The sequence below is a fragment of the Calonectris borealis genome, chromosome 1 (assembly GCF_964195595.1).
Source record: "Calonectris borealis chromosome 1, bCalBor7.hap1.2, whole genome shotgun sequence".
Classification (NCBI taxonomy): Eukaryota; Metazoa; Chordata; class Aves; order Procellariiformes; family Procellariidae; genus Calonectris; species Calonectris borealis.
Window position 1 is genome coordinate 118,915,191 of NC_134312.1, and position 18,884 is coordinate 118,934,074.

Sequence of the window (18,884 nt, forward strand, 5' to 3'; positions counted from 1 at the left end):
GGTTCAAGTCATGAAGGTGTTACAAAATTCCTATGTTGATATAAAGCTGAGAGAGACAGAAATCGATATTGAATAAGAGGGATAAGTAATAGTGAAACAGACTGTGACTGAAGAGACTATCTGTGGGGGAAAAGAAAAAAAAGGGATAGCGGGCACCCTTTGTGTTGAATAATGTAAAAAAGCAGAGAACTATTCACTCTTTTCTTTTGTCTAGACTGGTCCATTTCTTATCTGGCTTGAAAGTAAGATTTGTTTGCATGATGTGTGTGGTAGGATCATGCATGTTTGCATATTACAATGTTGTCTCTGTGTCGTGGTTTAACCCCAGCCGGCAAATAAACCCCACCCAGCCGCTCGCTCACCGCCCCTCCCCGCCCCTCCCGGGGATTGGGGAGAGAATTGGGAGGGCGCAAGTAGGAAAACTCCTGTGTTGAGATAAAAACAGTTTAATAATTGAAATAAAACGAAGTAGAACAGTAATAATAACAATGAGAACAACAACAATAACAGAATATACAAAGCAGGCGATGCACAATGCAAACTGCTCACCGACCACCGACCGCGTGTCACGAACAGGGGGGCGAGCCCTCCCCCGTCCCCCACCTGAGTTTTTATACTGAGCATGATGTCACATGGTATAGAGTACCCCATTGGCCAGCTGGGTCCACCGCCCCGGCTGTGCTCCCCCCGGTGCAGGCATCACCCAGCAACAGCCAAAGCATCAATGGGCCATCAATGCTCCTTTCACACCAAACCCAAAACACAGCACACCCCCCAAGCTACTGGGAAGAAAGTTAACTCTGTCCCAGCCGGAACCAGGACACTCTGATACCTGACTTTGGGGAGTTAAAGTGTATGAGTCGAGAAACCATAGGGTGTTTCCTTAAACTGCTTGAAGTAGGTACTCAGCCCTAGACACACTGGCTAATGCTGCCCTCATTCCTGTACAGATGTGAGAGCCAGCAGCACAAGGGAAAGGCTCAGCCCTGCAACCTGCTTGAGTCCCATGAGTTGGGGCAAGTGATTTGAGTAAAAAGGAGGAAACTGTGCCAGGGATATAACAGCATACTCTTGGGCTGAATTTACTTCCAGGTTATTCACCATTAAAAAGTGATGGAAATGAGTTCTAGATAGGAATTGAGAGAGAAGTAGGTTTTTTTTATCTACTTATCCTTTCAAAAATATGTTCCACTGTTGCTACTGATAAAACCAGGGGAGAACATTTAAATCATCAGAACTGTATCGATTAATGTTCTAAAACAGGATCCACAGTCTGTCCTTGATTTGTTTTTTAGCCTCTTTATACAAAAATCTGCCCTATCTGTGGGGCAGATAAAACTGAACAGAACAGAGCAGAAATGAAAGTCTAGAGATTGTCAGAAAAACAGCATTGCAGCTCCTATGGTCTAGTTACAAGCACATTGCACTGACAGGAGAGGAACATCGCTCCTTTTTTCCTCGGGGCTAATTGTGAGAGCCGGGGCAGGAGACCAATTCCTGATTGAGGAGGAGACAGATCAATTGAGCTGTGCCTTTCCATCAGCTGACATGGCTATGATTCCAAACTGCAAGGTGCCATGGATGGCTTAGAAGAAGCTGGCACAGCTTAGGTTCAGAGAGTGGGCACATTTAGTAGAAAGACGTTAATGTGGTTCCCAGTGGAATGTTTGTGATAAACTTGCGTGGGGGTGGGGTCAGACGATAAAATCCACTGCTTGCCAATATTCCCAGACTTGCACTGCAGAGTCAGGGAAAATCTTGGAAGAATGAAAATGAAAACATTGTGACAGCTAACATGTATTTTCAAAGGAGCTATTTTAGATCTGTGCGGTATGTTTGAGTATGTAATTTATTGCACTGTTCTTTTGCAGAGATATTGAGTATAAGGAACTTCAGTTGTCACTGGACCAGGTTACCATTTCTAAGTCACAGTTTTCATGCAGAAACTCAGTATCTACCTCGCAGGAAACAAGGAAAATAGTAAAACCCAAAAGTAATAAAATGAAGGCAAAACTCAGAACAACACCTTACCCACAACAGGTAACCTTTTCAGCAATATTTACTTACCATTTGTTGTGGTAGAGTGCTTGGGACAGGATAGAGATCATCCAGAACTGAACTTACTGTAAAACTGACTATAGTATGCTCTACCAAAGGAACTTCCTTGTAGGCTGGAATACAATTAGACCCCTTTGTTCTTGGGTGGACAGCACAAGTAGTACAAACCAACTCTGGTGAGTGATGCAAACGCAAAAACTTTTGAATTTGGAGTATGTAAAGTACTTCAAAACCAATATGCTTGCTTGGTAAAAAGAAGAAAAACATGTACTAAGAACAGCTGTGTTGCGAAAATCTGCGCTGATGTAGAATGCATCTCATTCACTGTTGATATGCAGAGTTCTCTATGCCACATAGGTATTAGCAGTCTCCTTATGCTGGAGAATGCATCATAAGAATTAATCCTAGCAAAGAGAGCCCTGGAGTGGGATTTGGAATATCTCTCGCTGTCACAGGGTGAGCTAGAACCAGACGCGAAAGGAAACTATGGAGATTGTCCATAAAACCCGGTTGGTGAGACTGACACCCATCATAAGACATTCTGAGACTTAGCAATGAATATTGCTGGAAGGGGCTACTATTACCTTAAAACAGCAGTGAATGCAGCTAGCCCAAAAAGAGAGCCCAAAAAGCATTTGGAGTCTGGAGGGGAGGGTGGGAGAGAATGGGAAGAGAAAATCATTGTGATAGAAGCTGATGCAAAGGACAGATTTTGTGTTCCTACCATTCTGAGGCTTGACATGCCAACATATGCAAAAGCATATTCATGGTCTGCTACACCATTTATCAGTGTCTTCCAGTGCTTTGCAACAAACTTCTGCCCTCTGGTATTTACAACTGCGTACTTATTAGCTAAAATCCAACAGGCAAAATTATCAAATAAACCCTTAACCTTAGGATGACAAAATAGTTTTTTGTTCGCGTGTTAAGTGAAGGTAAAGTTATCATGAAGACAAGGCACTTTAAATGCACTGGTAAGCCAGTCCCTTTAGCCAGTGAGATCGCAGTTCAAAGAGGTCCAGCTTTGGGGTCCCGTATGATATGTTATGCGGTTTCATATAAAAGTTAGTCATTTAACTCTTTTCCCCTCGCTTTTTTTTTCCTTTCCCCCAGCAATACAGCTCATTCCAAACAGACAAACTGGAATGCAGCCAGGTGGGAAACTGGCGATCCAGCCCTGCAGTGAACGCTGCCACCATTCAAGAACAAAACTTCCATTCAGAAAACAGTGAACTTTTATATGCCCCGTCATATAGCTTGCCTTTCTCTTACCATTATGGACACTTCCCTGTAGATTCTCATGTCTTCAGTAGCAAAAAGCAAATGCTGCCTTCAAAGTTTGGGCAGTCTCAAGGAGCACCTTGTGAAGTGGCTCGATTTTTCTTGAGTACGCTGCAGACAAATGGAGAATGCCAGTGGCATTATGCCAACACCTTGGTACCCAACAGCCAGTCACCATCCAAAAATCTTCCTGATCAGCCAGTGAACATCATCCGACATAATCTTGCACAGAGTTATGAAGGTGGGTGTCACTTTAAAAAAAGAAAAAAAGAAAAGCAAAGGTGTGGGGTGTCCGGGAAAGATTTGTAACTGTAGTTTGAAAACAGGAATTACAAGGTGTTTAGGAAACACAGAAAATCAGAAACAGTGAAGTGTAACAATGGCTATGTTTATAGTATTTACATGTTCATCCCTTTTCCCATTACGATAAGCACTCGATTAGGAATATTCTCAAAGCATCAGTTGCAAAAATGTATTCACCAGAATAACTTTTAGAACAGGGCAGAGATACCACCTCCTTTAATACTGGCACAGTTTACCTTCATGTTTTGCACTATCATCGGAGTTATTTAGTGGAATTCCTCAGGTAAGTCATTGCTGAAGTCAGAAAGAAAAAAATGTACTTCGGCTCAGATACAAAAATTAAAACAAACACGACCTATTTCCATAAAAATTGAAGGTTGTCCTTTCTGAGTACGAAGCCATTCTGAATGTCTTTACCTTACAGTGAATGAGTAAATGAAATGCACTGGCTTCTGCTTTATTTAAAAATGTCTTCAGTGCTCCTCCCTGATCAATGGCATCACCTCTCTGTACAGATGGTCAGCTCAAATACTTTGAATGAAGCACTGAAGACATTGACTTCTCTGAGATGGCAACCTATAAGAAATAACCTTGTAAAGCTATAAAGTAACTAAATGTAAACAAGCTCAAGACATGAGATCTAATCCTTAGATCTCATATGCATAACATCTATCTACATACACCATTTTGATTAGTTCAAAATCACTGACGAGGACTGACTGGTTGACATACTGTTATAAAGTTAGGTGGAAATACTCCTTTCTTCTAGCTTCATTAAGGATGGGATGGAGGAAGCAGTAGTGGAAATTTAAAATTAAAAAGCTAGAAAAGATAGATAGGCTCAAGACTCTTGAGTACCAGAAATAAGCATTTATTCACTTAGAGACATGAATTAGATATCCTCGATCTGAAGGGAATACTGCAGATGTTAAAAGCTGAGCTTGCTGAGTCAGACAGAAGACGGTATCAGACATTGAATGTGTCTTCCACAGAGGAGCAAATAACTTCTGCCCAGGATTTTGTGCTTCACAGAACCGTTTGACCTCACCTAGCTGACCTAAGCATTTTATTTTACTGTTCTGTGTTTAGGTTGAAAATAAGCAAGACTGAAGCTCTTCTTACAGCCTAGTGCAGGTTAAATGGTTTTTCTGAGCTCACGCTCCTCTAATGTGCTGGCTTCCTTCTGTTGTTGTTGTGGACTGGGTGTGAAAAGGAGTAGCTTTAGACCAAAAATAAAAAATGGTTTTGTCCTTCCTAAAGATGCTGTACCTTTGTGGAAAAGAAAAAAAAGCTACATCTTTTGAGGATAAGTATAAGGATTGAGGTAAATCCTGCAGATCCCCAGTAAGTTTGCAGGAACAAAGCTATTCTAGGTGTACAGAAGTCAGCCCAGCTTCTCTTCTCCGCTTCCGGACCAACAGATGCCGTGAGGCTGACCGAGAAAGTAGATCCACTCCTTCGTGGTCAGAGGGTGCCATCAGATACACTGAGAATGGATGTGGAAAGAACAGCCTGTTCAGAGAACAATCTGTAAAACATCATGGCCATAACATTTCCCGGAAAAGTCCAGTGAGTTTAGCAGGCAGACAAGCAATTTACCATCGGTCGGTTGATATGGGCAGATAACTCCTAGAAAATATATTAAGTCAGAAGGATTCCACAAGAACACTGTTAAATATGTTAGGAGAAAAAAGATCCCAACAAAAAACTGCAAGCAACTGCTGGTATTTTTCAATTTCATCATGCATGCTTACCTTCACCATTTCCTCATGAACAGGAATGGAGCTGTGATACCAGTGGTTCTTACTTCTAGTTCTACTTCTACTTAAGATTTTGTTTCTTAAGTTGGAATATGTGGGTTCTCTTTTGAGCACAGATGTTAATGGATGTTTAGCTCTTGGGCATTTGATGAAAACTGATTTGGTACAACTAATTCTCTGAAAAAGCCCTTACAATTGTACTATTTAGGAAGGAAAAAAGAATATGGTCAAACTCAGGCCTGGTCAGAGATCATCGCTTGAGTTCACACAGAGTGTTATAAGAGGGGAAAGAAAAACAGAGCCTCCACTGCAAAGAGGTTTTATATCTAATTGTTCCAGAACTTGTTTCCTCCTGAGATAGAATAAGCCCTGTTGTACTTTTGCTGAGGCTGGTGGCAGAAGAGAAACGTGAACCTTTGGAAGCGACTTTTTGCTTTGAATTGAAGGGGCATCTGATCTTCCTTGCATTGTCAACCGCTGCTTTTTCCAGCGGTTCATTGAAAAACTGACAGCCAGTAAGCTTCAAAGCAGAGAGGATCTGCTTAGCGTCATTATCTTCAATTCAAAGGCAATGCCAAATATGACATCTGGCAACCGGGTTGGATGCAAGGGCTATTCCACATCACATCCATAGAAGCATCTGCCAAAAATGCCGTAGGCCAGAGACATTTTTCTCTGTGGAAAATAGCTTCTTTTGGAGAGATCAGAGATTTTAAGATGATCATGCCAAGCCATCAAAGCTCTGGAAAAGCACGTAGCAGATAAAACTGCCTGCAAATCAGATGCTGCTGCCTCAGAATCTGGTTTCGAACCTTCTTCCACTTTTTTCCAGCTGGCCTAGTCATCAGAAAAGAAACTCGCTTCAGAGAAGGCAACCATATTCTTAGGGAAGTTTCCTTTGTACACTTGAATGGATACATTACTACTGTGGGTACCACAGTACCCACTTCTCATTAATTTATGCTGTTGGCCAGTCTGTACTATCTGTGTGAAGCTAATCATGCCAAAATTCAGGAAATGATGAAGAATACTAAGAAAATCTGTGAAAAAGCTCTGGTTTATCTTCCTCCCCCAAACCAACTCCCCAGGTTTAGCCTGTGACTACCGGAAGAAATACACGACATCTTCTTTGAAAAGTGTATTCCAATAGAGAGAAAGAGGTCTTGAAGATCGTGTTGTCTTACTATTGTTTCTGGAGGGAGAACAATGGAGAACATAGCAATTACAACATCAGCCCATGCCTCAGATGATTTGCAATTAGGGTTCAGACCAGGACACAGCACAGATATTGAGCTAATCTAAAAAATGTCTTTTTCATGGGCATGGACAGTATTAAGACCTGTTGTATCTTTGCCTTGTTTGACACGGAGGAATATCAGCATGCCTTTGTGACACAGGAGTGCGTGAAGTGAGCAGCACAGTGGCTCTGCTCCTTGGTCTTCAGCGAAACTCAGAGCGATTGAGTAATTCCTCCTTTTCTCTGAAGGCCCTCTTGTACGAAGGATTAGGAAACATACTGAAACATCACATGGGCTACATGTCAATGTTCAGCTGTTGGCATATTGTCTTTTCAAAACATATAGTAACTGTCAGGAGTACACTCTTCTGAGATCAGGGTAGATCAGAAAGCCCAAGAAAAATTATGCAAGACAGAGGATGCATGAAGAGGGCTTCAGCTGTGTCCTAAAACCAGACAAGGTTTTTCACAGACAGGATGCAAAACTCTGTTGATAAGGACTGCATACCTTTTGCAGGAAGATGAATGCTGAGTACCAGTCTTTCTTTGCTTTAGCCTGGTTCCAAGATGCCTTTCGTTCATTTTTACTGAAATAGACTGGGGCAATGAGAGAACAAGGAGCAGTTCTACCTATTAACATCTTGGTACAGAAAGGCATGTTTGTGAATGAAATACCTTTCCTGCAAGCATCTTTCCCCATTGAGCACCATCTGATCTTTGGCTGCACTATTTAAAGGTGAGGAGGGAATGCTCCTCGCCGCAGCACTACGTTCGACAGAGGGAAGATCGCTCTAGTGTACTGTAACTACGAATAGACATGATATGCTTTAAACAAAGACCAATACCTGCTAGAGTAGCCTTCCTGTTCTCACTTGGATGGTTGGATGCTGAAATCTGAGCAGGCTGACGGGTGACGGGGCTCTTACCTCCAGGTTTTCCCTCAACTTGCCCGAGCTGCACCCTGTGCGCCGGTGGGAAAGCAGAGCTACTTGGCAAGAATTAACAGAGATGTGATGCCTGCAGGACTGAGCTCCCTGTTGCAGTTGTAGGCTGCTATGAATGGAGGCAGTGTAAGTAAGTATAAAGGGCCTTCCAGAAAGCTGCTATCACTCTGGTCTGATATACAACCTTAGATGCGCAGCGTGTCTACCTCACTTGGCATAGTTGAGTTGCTCTGGCAGAAGAGTTGTCTGGAAAGCATCCCAAATTGATGCACTGACTTCAATGACTGTAAAGCGTTTTCAGCGCTGGAGAAGTGCAGAATGCATGGGATCCCCGCGCACCTGCTGAGGCAGGTACTCTGGCAACTGCCCACAGGCCAGATGGGTGGAAGCAATCCTGGGGTGCTGCCCTTCTACAGCAATACAAAGCAGCTGGTCAGCTTTCTATTAACTTCTGTATGAAAAACTCCCCAGGAGGAGTCTGTCCCAGGGCATCCTTGGGTTTTTGTCTGCAAAGGAAGACAAAAGCAGATTTAAGCCTAGCTCCAGTAACTGTTCTGAACGTGAGCAGACAAAAACGACTGTGCTCTGTTGCACTGCAGACACGACTTGCTTAACTGTCTGGTCTAACTCCACGAATGTGCTGACAACTTTAATGGAAGCCTGCAAACAATTAACCAGATGCTTACCTTCTTCCTCAACAAAAAGGATGAAAACCATGTTTGAGAAACAGGATAGAACAAAATCCTGTACAATATCCTGTAAATCTCCTCGGTATGCAAATTACTTCTTGGTACTGAGAAGGCAGCCATCAGCCCAGCAGAATTTGACATTACAAAAATGAAGATAACAAGACAGGGACCAACTGGTTGTTGTGATGCTTCAGCTTCTTACAAGTGTGGGCTATAAAAATGGAAAAAGACAATCTTTTGTTCAGAGATTAGAGTAGAGCCATAAAGTAACAATACTCCATGCTGCAGTAAGAGAACAAACCCATCACTCCTGTGGATGGCTCGAGTGGGAAAAACACTAAAACCAGTATACCAGATTAAAGCATATTAGTTATATGTCAGTAGTTCTCAGCACGATACTTATTTCATAGCGAAAATGCCAAACATGGAGTTAAAATTATAGTAGTATAATTACACTGGTAAAATTTCCAAGTTATACTCAAGCATGTGGCTGAATCCCTGTTTTGGTTTGTGATCTAAGAGGGCCATTTTTCAACAGCTGATGAGAATTCAGTTTACTTAGGACTGCATATGCTTCTTGGTACAAAATATATACACGAAAATTAAGAAGAATAACGTGAAAGGTTGTTGTTTCTAGGAGGGTGGTGGGTTGATCAAGAAGAAATTGGATCCAGATTGCTGTTTAAATTCTGGTGTTAATTATGTGGTGCAACTCCCTCTGAAATTAATGAAGCTCTGCATATAAAAAAAAGGTACAATTGAGCTATTTCTGCTTCCTCTGTTGTACATGAAGGCTTTGCCAGTCTACTGTAGCACAGGGAATATTTAATTATTAGTGGGTACAGTTACGTCAGCAACCACTACAGTGGAACTCCAAAACTTTTAAGATGTTGAATAAAATTTTTAGAAAAACATAAAATCCCTTTTACTAAAGGCGCTTAGGTGTCCAGGGCTTTCAGTGAGCATAACACAAAATAGACTTTAGGTTTAATTTGAGAAATTTGCTAAGTGCCTCATTTAACCTTTAACATAAAACTTTCAAATATGCCTTGGAGGAGTAGTATAACTGTCAAACTGTTCATACAAGACAGTGCAAAAAAATTAGTACTCGCCTAATTTTAGCCGTACTGAATAGGAGTAAACCAGTGGCTTTTTCTCTTACCATTTGTAGAGAGGAGTGTACAAAAAGGAAGAGCTGCATAAGCCAAGCAGAAAATGCTAAAAACAATTCAAATTGTTTCAAGAGTTCAGCTACCATGCAGAAACTTAAGAGAAAACTAAGATTACTCAATCTATTTTAGAGGAAAAGCCCGAATAGAAATCCTAGGCTCATACTCTCTTGAAAATTTAAGAATCTAATTTCTGATTTTCCATGCATAACCAGTTCAGTACTCCCACATTCAAACAAGCATTCTCAGTGTCTGTCATAAATTACATTTATATTATACATATAGCTTTATTACATGACAGTACCTTAAAAGCAGAGATACAGCGTTACTCAAGAAGTATTTATGTTGCTTTTCAATAGATGTTTTCAATATCCGATGCTAGTTTTTCAAAGAGAAAAAGCAAAGCCTTTAACGAAACACAATCTAGATATTCTATATATCACAAATAGATATCACGAATTAGATACTGACATGTCAGTATCTAATACTACACGCTCTCTTCCTTCCTTACAAGGGCAAGTGTTCAATAAACCTCCACAGTGACACAAAGAATAAATTCTGTTTTACTCTAATCATTGAATCGTTGACATGTAATAAATGTTATCCATCCTTTGGTAAATCATTTGATAAATCTCTGAAAAGAGCTTACTCAAGGTTGAGGTTTGTGACAGCAGGTCACATTTCCAAATATTTCTTTGGTTTAATTTCCCCGATTTAGCCATATTAATAATGCCAGTGATTTATAATCATTCAGTCAAATAAACAAATGGGCATTTCACATGGAAAGCATTTTCCAAATTGTTCAACACTGTTGGCCCTTCTGAATGGGTTGGGGATTTTTTGTTTACTTTTCCACACTGTCTTAAAGAGACTTATCCAAAGCCACTGAGGCAAATGGGAATGTCTTTGATGTCTTCACTGGGACTTGGATCTGGCTCAAACCAAATGGGTATTAAAGTTCAGTCATAAGAAGTGTTAGAGTCTAACTACTATGAGAGTAATTGTCAGTAATTAACATTACTGACAATTAACTCATTGTCAGTAATTAACATGTTTTCTCTTTCCTGCAAGTGCCCATATCAAACAGAAGATACAGCCAAGATGCTCTATCTGACAACTTTACAAGCTGCACAGCACCCATGCCAGGCAGCAGATACAAAGAAGAGATTTATGATTCCGGCGTCATGAAACCCAACAAAATAGAAACCAGGATTCAGCCACCTCACCACCTCATTAAAGAAGAAAACAAGTTGGCTTTTAACAGAGACCTACAAGAAAAAATGAGCATTAATGAAAGTTCTTTTTCAAACTCAATAGCTAACTCCTTGCTGCCAAAATCAGAATGTTTCCAGTCTAAAGCTATAGGACAATTAAGTCATCTCCTGCCAATGCCCTCAGTATATGAGCAAACAAGAAGGATTTGTATGAAAGAACCCAAATATGGGCATATTAGTCACCACGCTACAAATCTAGATGAACTGGACAGCGATGAGAGAATGACTGTAAAGCTGGATCACGACTCCGAAAGTGAACGTGTGATGGATGTGAGACCCTCCGGACAAGTTCCATTTGTGCTTCTAAATTATCACCATGTTTTAGCCAAGCATGGTACATTTCAAACTTCATCATGCACAGCGACAGGACATGTAGGAGAAAATTATGGATACAATTCCGAGGAAGTAAACACATTTATTTACAAAAACCAAAGCCCCTCATCAGCTTCTTCTCCAGAAACCCACAAGGAATCTGCACTACCCCATTATATTGGAACTTCTGTAATAATAGCCAATGGAAGGTGACGGTAATAGAGGAGTATTAACATTTAATTAAGAAGCTAAACTATAATGATTTGCAAAAAGCATGAGAAAACATGGTTACATTTACTGAGCATAGCTGAAGGTCAATGAGGGACAGACTTGTGTGTTCCTGGCAAGCCAGGTGTAACAGTACCTTCAAGGTCAGGAAAAAAACCCACATCCAGCTTCAGTGCTTCGTTGCCACAGACTAAGCTCTGGTGCCAGTGAGAAGACATGTTACAGATCTTATTTTTGTTATTTTATAGTGTGCAACAAAATTAAATGATAGGTGTTATATGCAGAGATCTATACGAAGAACATTTTTTTCCTTAACCCCTCCTTCTCAAAATACATTCAAGATTTTTTTATCATTGTCATAAACTATACACTCTAGTTTAGGTATTTTTGACAAACTGTGTGAAACCTTACATCAACTCTCCACCCACGTGTTAAACATCCTGACAAATGAACTTTGTTTAAAGAGTGGTGATTTTTAGTATCCGTAATACAGCTGTACTATCTAAACAGAACTCAGTTTGGAAAAAGCTTATTTATTAATTATCCAAAAGTTTTAAAACTAAATAAATCAAATCTAAATTTGATTTATTTAACATAGATTTCAGTGTTCTGAGATTGTTACCACCACCATTTATCTCGACGAGGAACGATACGACAAATTAATACATACAAAGATATGTATTAGAGGCTTACAGGTCTTGTCATGGCAAATTGGGACAAATCACGCAGCAGGAACTATTCCCCATAAAATGTTGTAATAAGAAAAAGAAAATTCTAAAATGTGTGTTTCACTGAGTATTCTGGGAGAAAGCTGTGCAGATTTTCAAACCAGCTAGTCAAAGATACATCTTAATAATAGCACCAGAAATGTTTTCTTTATAGTCAAGGGAATAATGAACATTTATGCTTTATTTTAAACTTACCAGTAGCCTTCTGAAGTTTGAAAGGTTCAGCTTTTAACACACTCAACTTCCTTAAGCATAAATCTCATTGTCAACACAAAGGTAAGGTTAATATTTGACTGATTCGTGCACTTCACAAATAATGTCAGTGGACAATCCGAATACGGAAAGTCGAAAGTCATCGCACAACCACAAAAACCAAAGTCGCACTTGAAGTAAAGCAGAGTTGGGGTACATCGGGGTTTGGAACCGAACGCCTTGCACACATCACAACTTGTGCTAATAAACCGTAGCAAGCGAAAAGCACACCGCACACATTTACATTTTGTCCGGCCTATTAGGAATGGATTTTCCCCGCTTTTTTTACTTCTTTGTAAAGTTTACAAACTAGGAGACATAGGGATCTGTGTGTGTTTAATTGACGTCAGTCCACTTTGTTTTTCAACCACTTCCCCAAACATGGTGTGCTCTTGATGAAACCATGAATGACTCTCTAAATAATAGCTGTAAATGCCAACGACAAAGGTTGTTGTAGATCTGAGTCAGCTATACTTAGCTGTATTTCTTAGCCCAATTCAAGGCTAATTTACACTTTTAAAACTTCCTCTCTCTTATCAGACTCTCTCTAAAGAGACCTCTGCTGAAGAAAATGCTTACCTGGCTTGTGCAATATGGAAAAACACTTGCTCATGGATTGCACCTTGTCAGATAAAGATGTAATGGAATGCACACTTCTAAAAATTACATGTTCTCCATCTTTGCAGCAATAATATTCAGTCACCTCCTTGCATGTATGAGTATTTATTGCTATGAGTACACAAAAATACTTTTAAAACATATGCTTGAAAACAATTTTCAGTATTTTTATTGCTTCCTATTAGAAGGTTAACAGAGAAGGCTTTACTACGAAGTTAAATTGACGTTCACTTGGAAGCTCACAGTTGTCTTTTTTGTTTGCTCAAAAAGCATGAAAAAGTCTTTCATGATAAATATAACAAAAAATACCTAATCAGCCATTACCAGCATACTGACTTTAAAAAAAAGCTGAACCAAACCAGGATATTCACTCACTCGGTGTAACTGCGCTCCTCAGTTCGCCTAACGCTAGAGAAGTCAGCAAGCCTACAGAAATGTTACGAGTGAGTATTATTGTCATTCTGACTTTATAGATTGAAGCGGCGAGTTGGTTTTACAGTGGCTTTGGTTCATGGCCTTCCCAGCCACTGTTACTAATAAACGGGCCCAACTCCTTAGAAGATACAATTATGCTAAGACTCTTACGTTAGTTTTGTTAAATTAGAACCATGCCCTACAAAGGAGTAACTGACATTGTTCGCATCATTAAAAAGAAACCTGATGCGCAACTCTCATATGACACTTTTCTCTATACCTCATTAGTGGCATTGCTGCACACAAAGTCAATCTGGTGTATTTTTCTGCTCTTGTAAGTACTTCTCACTATAAAAACATGTTTTCAGGAATGTACAAATTAGGCTTCAGTTAAAAAAATGCCGTTGATATTTTTCAGTAAAATACCACAAAATATTTTTCCAGCGTCTACCTTGTTATTCACACTTCCAGGCTTCATTCAGTGAGCCTGAGCAGAGGAGGTGTTCCATCTTTCTCCCACAGATGTTTTAGAGTATGTGATATTCAGGTACATGAAATTTCCCTGTTAGGCAATAATGAATCAATTTTGCATTCACATATGATAATACAGGGTAGGTTTTAGAAAAGACCTGTGATTAAAAAAGCAAGCTTGTGAAACATTTTTCCTGCCATTCCAAAATAGAAACAGCAATTGCAGATTCACATCTGGAAGGTGAGTAAATTATATTGAGAGAAAAATACGACTTTTAGTCAGTTAAACTACAGATGTTCATAGCACACTCGTACTGCAGAATGCGGCACAGCCATTGACAGTGGTAATGTTTTTAAAAATTGGAAAAAATTATGTCACAGAAGTGGAGTGCGAATTGGAATGTATTATGAAAAATAACCTCATTTCTCCCTACCATACCTGTTTGAGCCACTACAGATACCTTTGTAGTGCAACGTGATGGGATTTTAACTCTTAGGGGAGTTCAGATCTAGCACATAAATGATATGGAGAGTGAGAGACAGAAAGAGAGTGAGAGGGGGAATATTTTACCAAAACGTTCAGTTGGAAATGTTAATCCCGCATTGAGGTCTCAAAGTTTTTATCCTGTTAATAGAAACACCGCAATGTAAATAAGGTGACGAGGGAACAGACTTCTCTCCAGGTCGCAGTAGCCCTGTAATTTGAAAAAGGGTATTAAAGTAATTTAATGAAATTAAGCACAGTGGACAACAGATGTAAAATTGGAGAATATATCACTATATATCAATAGATCAGAGAAAGTACAAATGAATGGGAAACCTGCTAGAATACCTGTATTTCTCTAAAAATCACGAAACAGGACACCGAGTATTTTTTCAACATTTCAGTCATACTTCAAAAAAAACACAGAGAAAATTTTATTATTCCATCTTTTTCCTGAACATTAGATCTTGCTTTTTTTATATGATGCAGATAAAAGCTATTTGGCAAATGTAGGTGAAAAAGCACGCAAAACAAACAACCTATTAATGCTCAGAATTATATATGTATTCCCTAAAAATGTAAAGCATTTTTGCTTATTTATTATGTAAAACAAAACTGTTAAAATGTTAATAAAATCCTGTAGCCAAAGGAAAAGTGAGTGGGATTTCTTTTTTACTACAAAACACAGGGTTTTACACAGAATAATGTTGCATATTTGAAAATTTATTTCAATTGTAATACGTACTATATTTGACAGTTAATGTACTATAAAATACAAGGATTCTTTTTATTTATTGTATTTTAGCTGCACTGCATTTTAAAGGAAGACTCTTGGAGAACTGAAAATAACACAGAACGACTAACGAAACGCGCTAATGCAAGGTACCCAAACACGACATCAGTTGACAATTCCTCCCTGCAGGTCTTTTTTCTCAGCTGCGTGTTACCTGACGGCAGCCTGCGGCACGCCATCATTTTTTGACCTCTGTTCTTTCCTCAGCCCAGGTGTAATTTCTTTGGTGTCTGACCAGTGCGGTGCATCACTGCAGTAACCTAGGCATGCAAATGCTTTTATCAATCCAGTTACCCCCAGGAATCAGCTCTTTGCGGCACAAATCTTTTTCATGACAGACATTAAGCTGTACTTCATTTTTTTTTATATAGCTAATGTATATTCCAAAGTAGTTGCGGAGAGTAATTTTTCAGACTGCTGATGTCTTGTAGCTGAATCAGAAAAAGCACAGAAATTTAAAAAATCGTTGTACAATGAAGCAGCAGCATAAAGAATTAAATGCTTTAATATTATTTCTAGGTAATAGCCCTTGAAGTATATGATATTTGTTGGATATATTTTTAAAAAATGCTCTGAAGTCTTATAAAACCTTTTACTAGACGTGAGACGTACTGCTTCAACTCTTAAATGTTAAGTACATTACTACTTTTTCAAATCTTTGGAAACAGCATTGGTGCTGACTGGACACAACCCGCTTAACATGTGCCAACACACCCAGCTTGCTCGGCAGAAGTTTTCCTATCAATAAACAATCTCTACAAATATTTTCACAACGTGTAATGAGAAATGTTATAACAGAATCCAGGAGGAAAAAAACGAAGTCACAGAAATATGGACACCATAACAAATGTTTTTTTGAAAGCACTTCATCAAGAAAATAGTTTAAGATATGACATCAGCCTCACAATGAAAAAGGTGTTTTACTAATCTAGACAGTTGAATGAAATTAAACATTTTCAGTGCATTACTTCCGGATCGGGGGTTGTCTGATTCTCTCCACACCTACGTCCAGAGACACTCTGCACCACATTTGTCTGTCCCGTGTACAGAACACTCATAACAATGATTTTCACAGAAAAACGTTGCGGCTTTCTGGGTGTGCCAAGCTGGGCATGAAAAGAGTAAGCCCACTGGCTGCGCTCCCCATCTACCTTAGGGTGAGTCTGGTAGGGAAAGGCGCGCCGGCTTTCTCCGCAGGAACAGCTGCTGCCAGAAGGACCTTACGCAGCTGCTCGCGACACAAGGGGAATTTTCTTTGTGAAGTTCTTTGGTTCTCCTGAAGGAAAGGTCAGGTTTGTAACAAACGCTTCCTCCAACTCAAGGCTGTTTCCTCAAGACGACAGGTAGTTTTATACACACAGAATAGGCCACTAAAACGTAGAGGCAAAGGGGTACGTTCCCACAGCACCCGCCTGTGCTGCGACACATCCACACTCGGTTAGTTCTCATTTGCAGAACGGAAGTTTAACGCTTAACACAAAGGAAGTTTCACTCCAATGCAAAAACTTTTGGAATAATCTTACAACTCAAAGGGAGACTAGAACAAGCTTTTCATTAAGAAGGCTGTGAAGAAATCCAAAAGGAACAATGGCAACCAGGAAATATTGCAGCATTTTACTATTAAAAAACCCATCTGCCTGCTGCTCAGACACTGTGGTAGCATAGCTGAGTGAGGGTTTACAGGTCCCTTCTGCCCTTCTTCCTACAGGAACGTTTTATCATTTTCCCCCGTCATTCTTTTACAGTATTCGTCCCTAGCGAAGGGAGAGTGTGTTTTAAGGAAGCCATTTAAGTCAAAACCTGATGCATGACCTGGTGGTTAAAAGAAATCTCTACAGGCACTCATCAGAATATATGGAATATGAGCAAAATCAAAGGTGCTTCCTACAGGCACACCCTACAGTACCAAAACAGAGAGAATGTTTTAGCTGCAAATATCGGCTTGAGGTACAGATCTAAAGTGTTGTAAAATGCTGTGGTTGGAAAAACAGTACCAGAGCTATGCTTTCCACAGCTGACCTGCAGCAGCACGCCTTGCTCAGAAGCTGCTTGAAGGAAGAAGTAGAAAAGAAGTGAAGATGCACAAGGAAGATGCACAAGGGTGTGCTTAATGCACTCACACGTTTTTTGTATGTGTATATACAAATGGGCTCTTCTTTTTATTTGAACTTTATTAACTCAGGCTCAGGTTTCACTTGATTATAATATGCATCAATATTTGATTCTGAAATAAAGGTAGCTGCCAAAAATTAACAGCCCAAAGCAGTTTTGAAAGCATCTGGTGGGAAAAAGCAAAAACTGGTGTTCATGTGTATCATTTTAACTATGAAAATTAACAGCTGTCCACACTCCACTGCACAGTGCTATGAAATATTGGTGTGCAGTCTCATATGAGACGGATCATGGGGGAAAACATACCAGCAGGGTACGGACAGCCAGGCACACAGACAAATCTACTGTGATACGGAGCATAAAATCCTAAATGTAACAGGGACAACTTAACTTCTAGCACTTGCTGCCAAACCACCTAAACCCTAATATGTGAGGATTACTCTAAATTACCATTACAGACTAGCTTCCTTGTTTTAAGACTTCTTGGCTTTGTAACTGAAACAATCTACTAACATGTTCAGATTGTTTATGAGGTGAACTTTAATCTAAAAAACCCATTTCTGGTCAGCATACAGAAGTCCTTTGTGGAAACCAATTTGGCTGATCCACCTTCAGTAGGGACAAGGTAACGTAATAAGCAGTGCTGCCTACTTGAGGAAATGAAGCTGGCCACATCACACCTATGACAGACTTTCCAGTTGCAGAGAACTGTTTGAAGTGCTGTGGTGGCCAAGCCTCCTGGTGCAAATTCGCCTTGCCCAGGAGAAAAACCCGACAAGCTGCCATCGCACGGAAGCTCCCACATGCCTACTTCGCGATGCTTTCCCGTCATGACCAAGCTGTTACACCTAACCCGGAACTGTGCAGCCAGCCCCCGGAGCAAGCTATTTTCAGGTCAGCAGATGTTAAACCTCTTGCTTTTAATGGTTAGCAGCAAAACCAGAAGCCCTGCTTTGGGAAAGGGGGTGACAACAGAAACACTGGAAGAGAATTTGGACACAGGTTAACTGCATGTTTGCTCTTTTTCACTGTAGTAGTTTATGGTAGGGATTTTAAGAGCTGGGCATTTTTCTCTCATTTATTCGCTTAACTTCATTACTATTACAATAGAATTACTATGAAATTGTAAACTATTTAGACTTCCCTCCCCTGACATGGGATCCTACAATAACCTGGATAAGAGGATTGCAACTAGGTGATACGCTCCTCCAGTGGGCTATTCTTACAGGGGCTAAAGCCTCTTGGAAGACTCTGATTCAAAGGAGATATGAGATGATTTACTCAGATCCAATTGATTAAGAAAAGCAGGGTACAAATAATTTGGATAGCCAACCACAGTTCTTAAATGCTGATGGAAAACTCTCCAAGAACTCAAGGCAGCCATGAGAGTTGCAGACCTGCGACCAAAGCACAGGATGGTAAACTGTTGTACAGGCCCACGTGGAGAAGAACCAAATCAGCAAGGGTCTACACTTAGACCTGAATTTAAACACAGTGATAATCCCAGTAACTCAGAAAAATATGATGAGCTCTTGCAGCTGATTCCACTGCAGATAACGCATAAACCAGAATTTAGTTTAAAAAACCATAGTAAAAATGTCAATATTGTACTGGATTGTGCTGAAGCACAATAAAAACACAGAGACACAAAAAGGAAATATTTAGCCATTTCAGTTCTCAAATACAGTGTGCAATTGAAGAGAAAGTTCTGTTCATTGCAAGGTATTCCTTTGCAATCAGGCTCCTTTTAAAGAATA

The 18,884-nt window shown here is 39.9% G+C and overlaps 1 protein-coding gene across 1 annotated transcript in view; it reads left to right on the forward strand.

Annotated features, from left to right (window-relative positions):
- SIM2 (SIM bHLH transcription factor 2) overlaps positions 1 to 16,764 on the forward strand; it is a 66,894-nt gene extending 50,130 nt beyond the window's left edge. Inside the window, exons 9-11 of the mRNA XM_075172432.1 lie at positions 1,872 to 2,040; positions 3,172 to 3,580; positions 10,513 to 16,764. Coding sequence (XP_075028533.1) covers positions 1,872 to 2,040; positions 3,172 to 3,580; positions 10,513 to 11,240 — 1,306 coding nt within the window. The 3' untranslated portion in view covers positions 11,241 to 16,764. The remainder of the gene's footprint in view (positions 1 to 1,871; positions 2,041 to 3,171; positions 3,581 to 10,512) is intronic.
- The last annotated feature ends 2,120 nt before the right edge of the window (positions 16,765 to 18,884 follow it).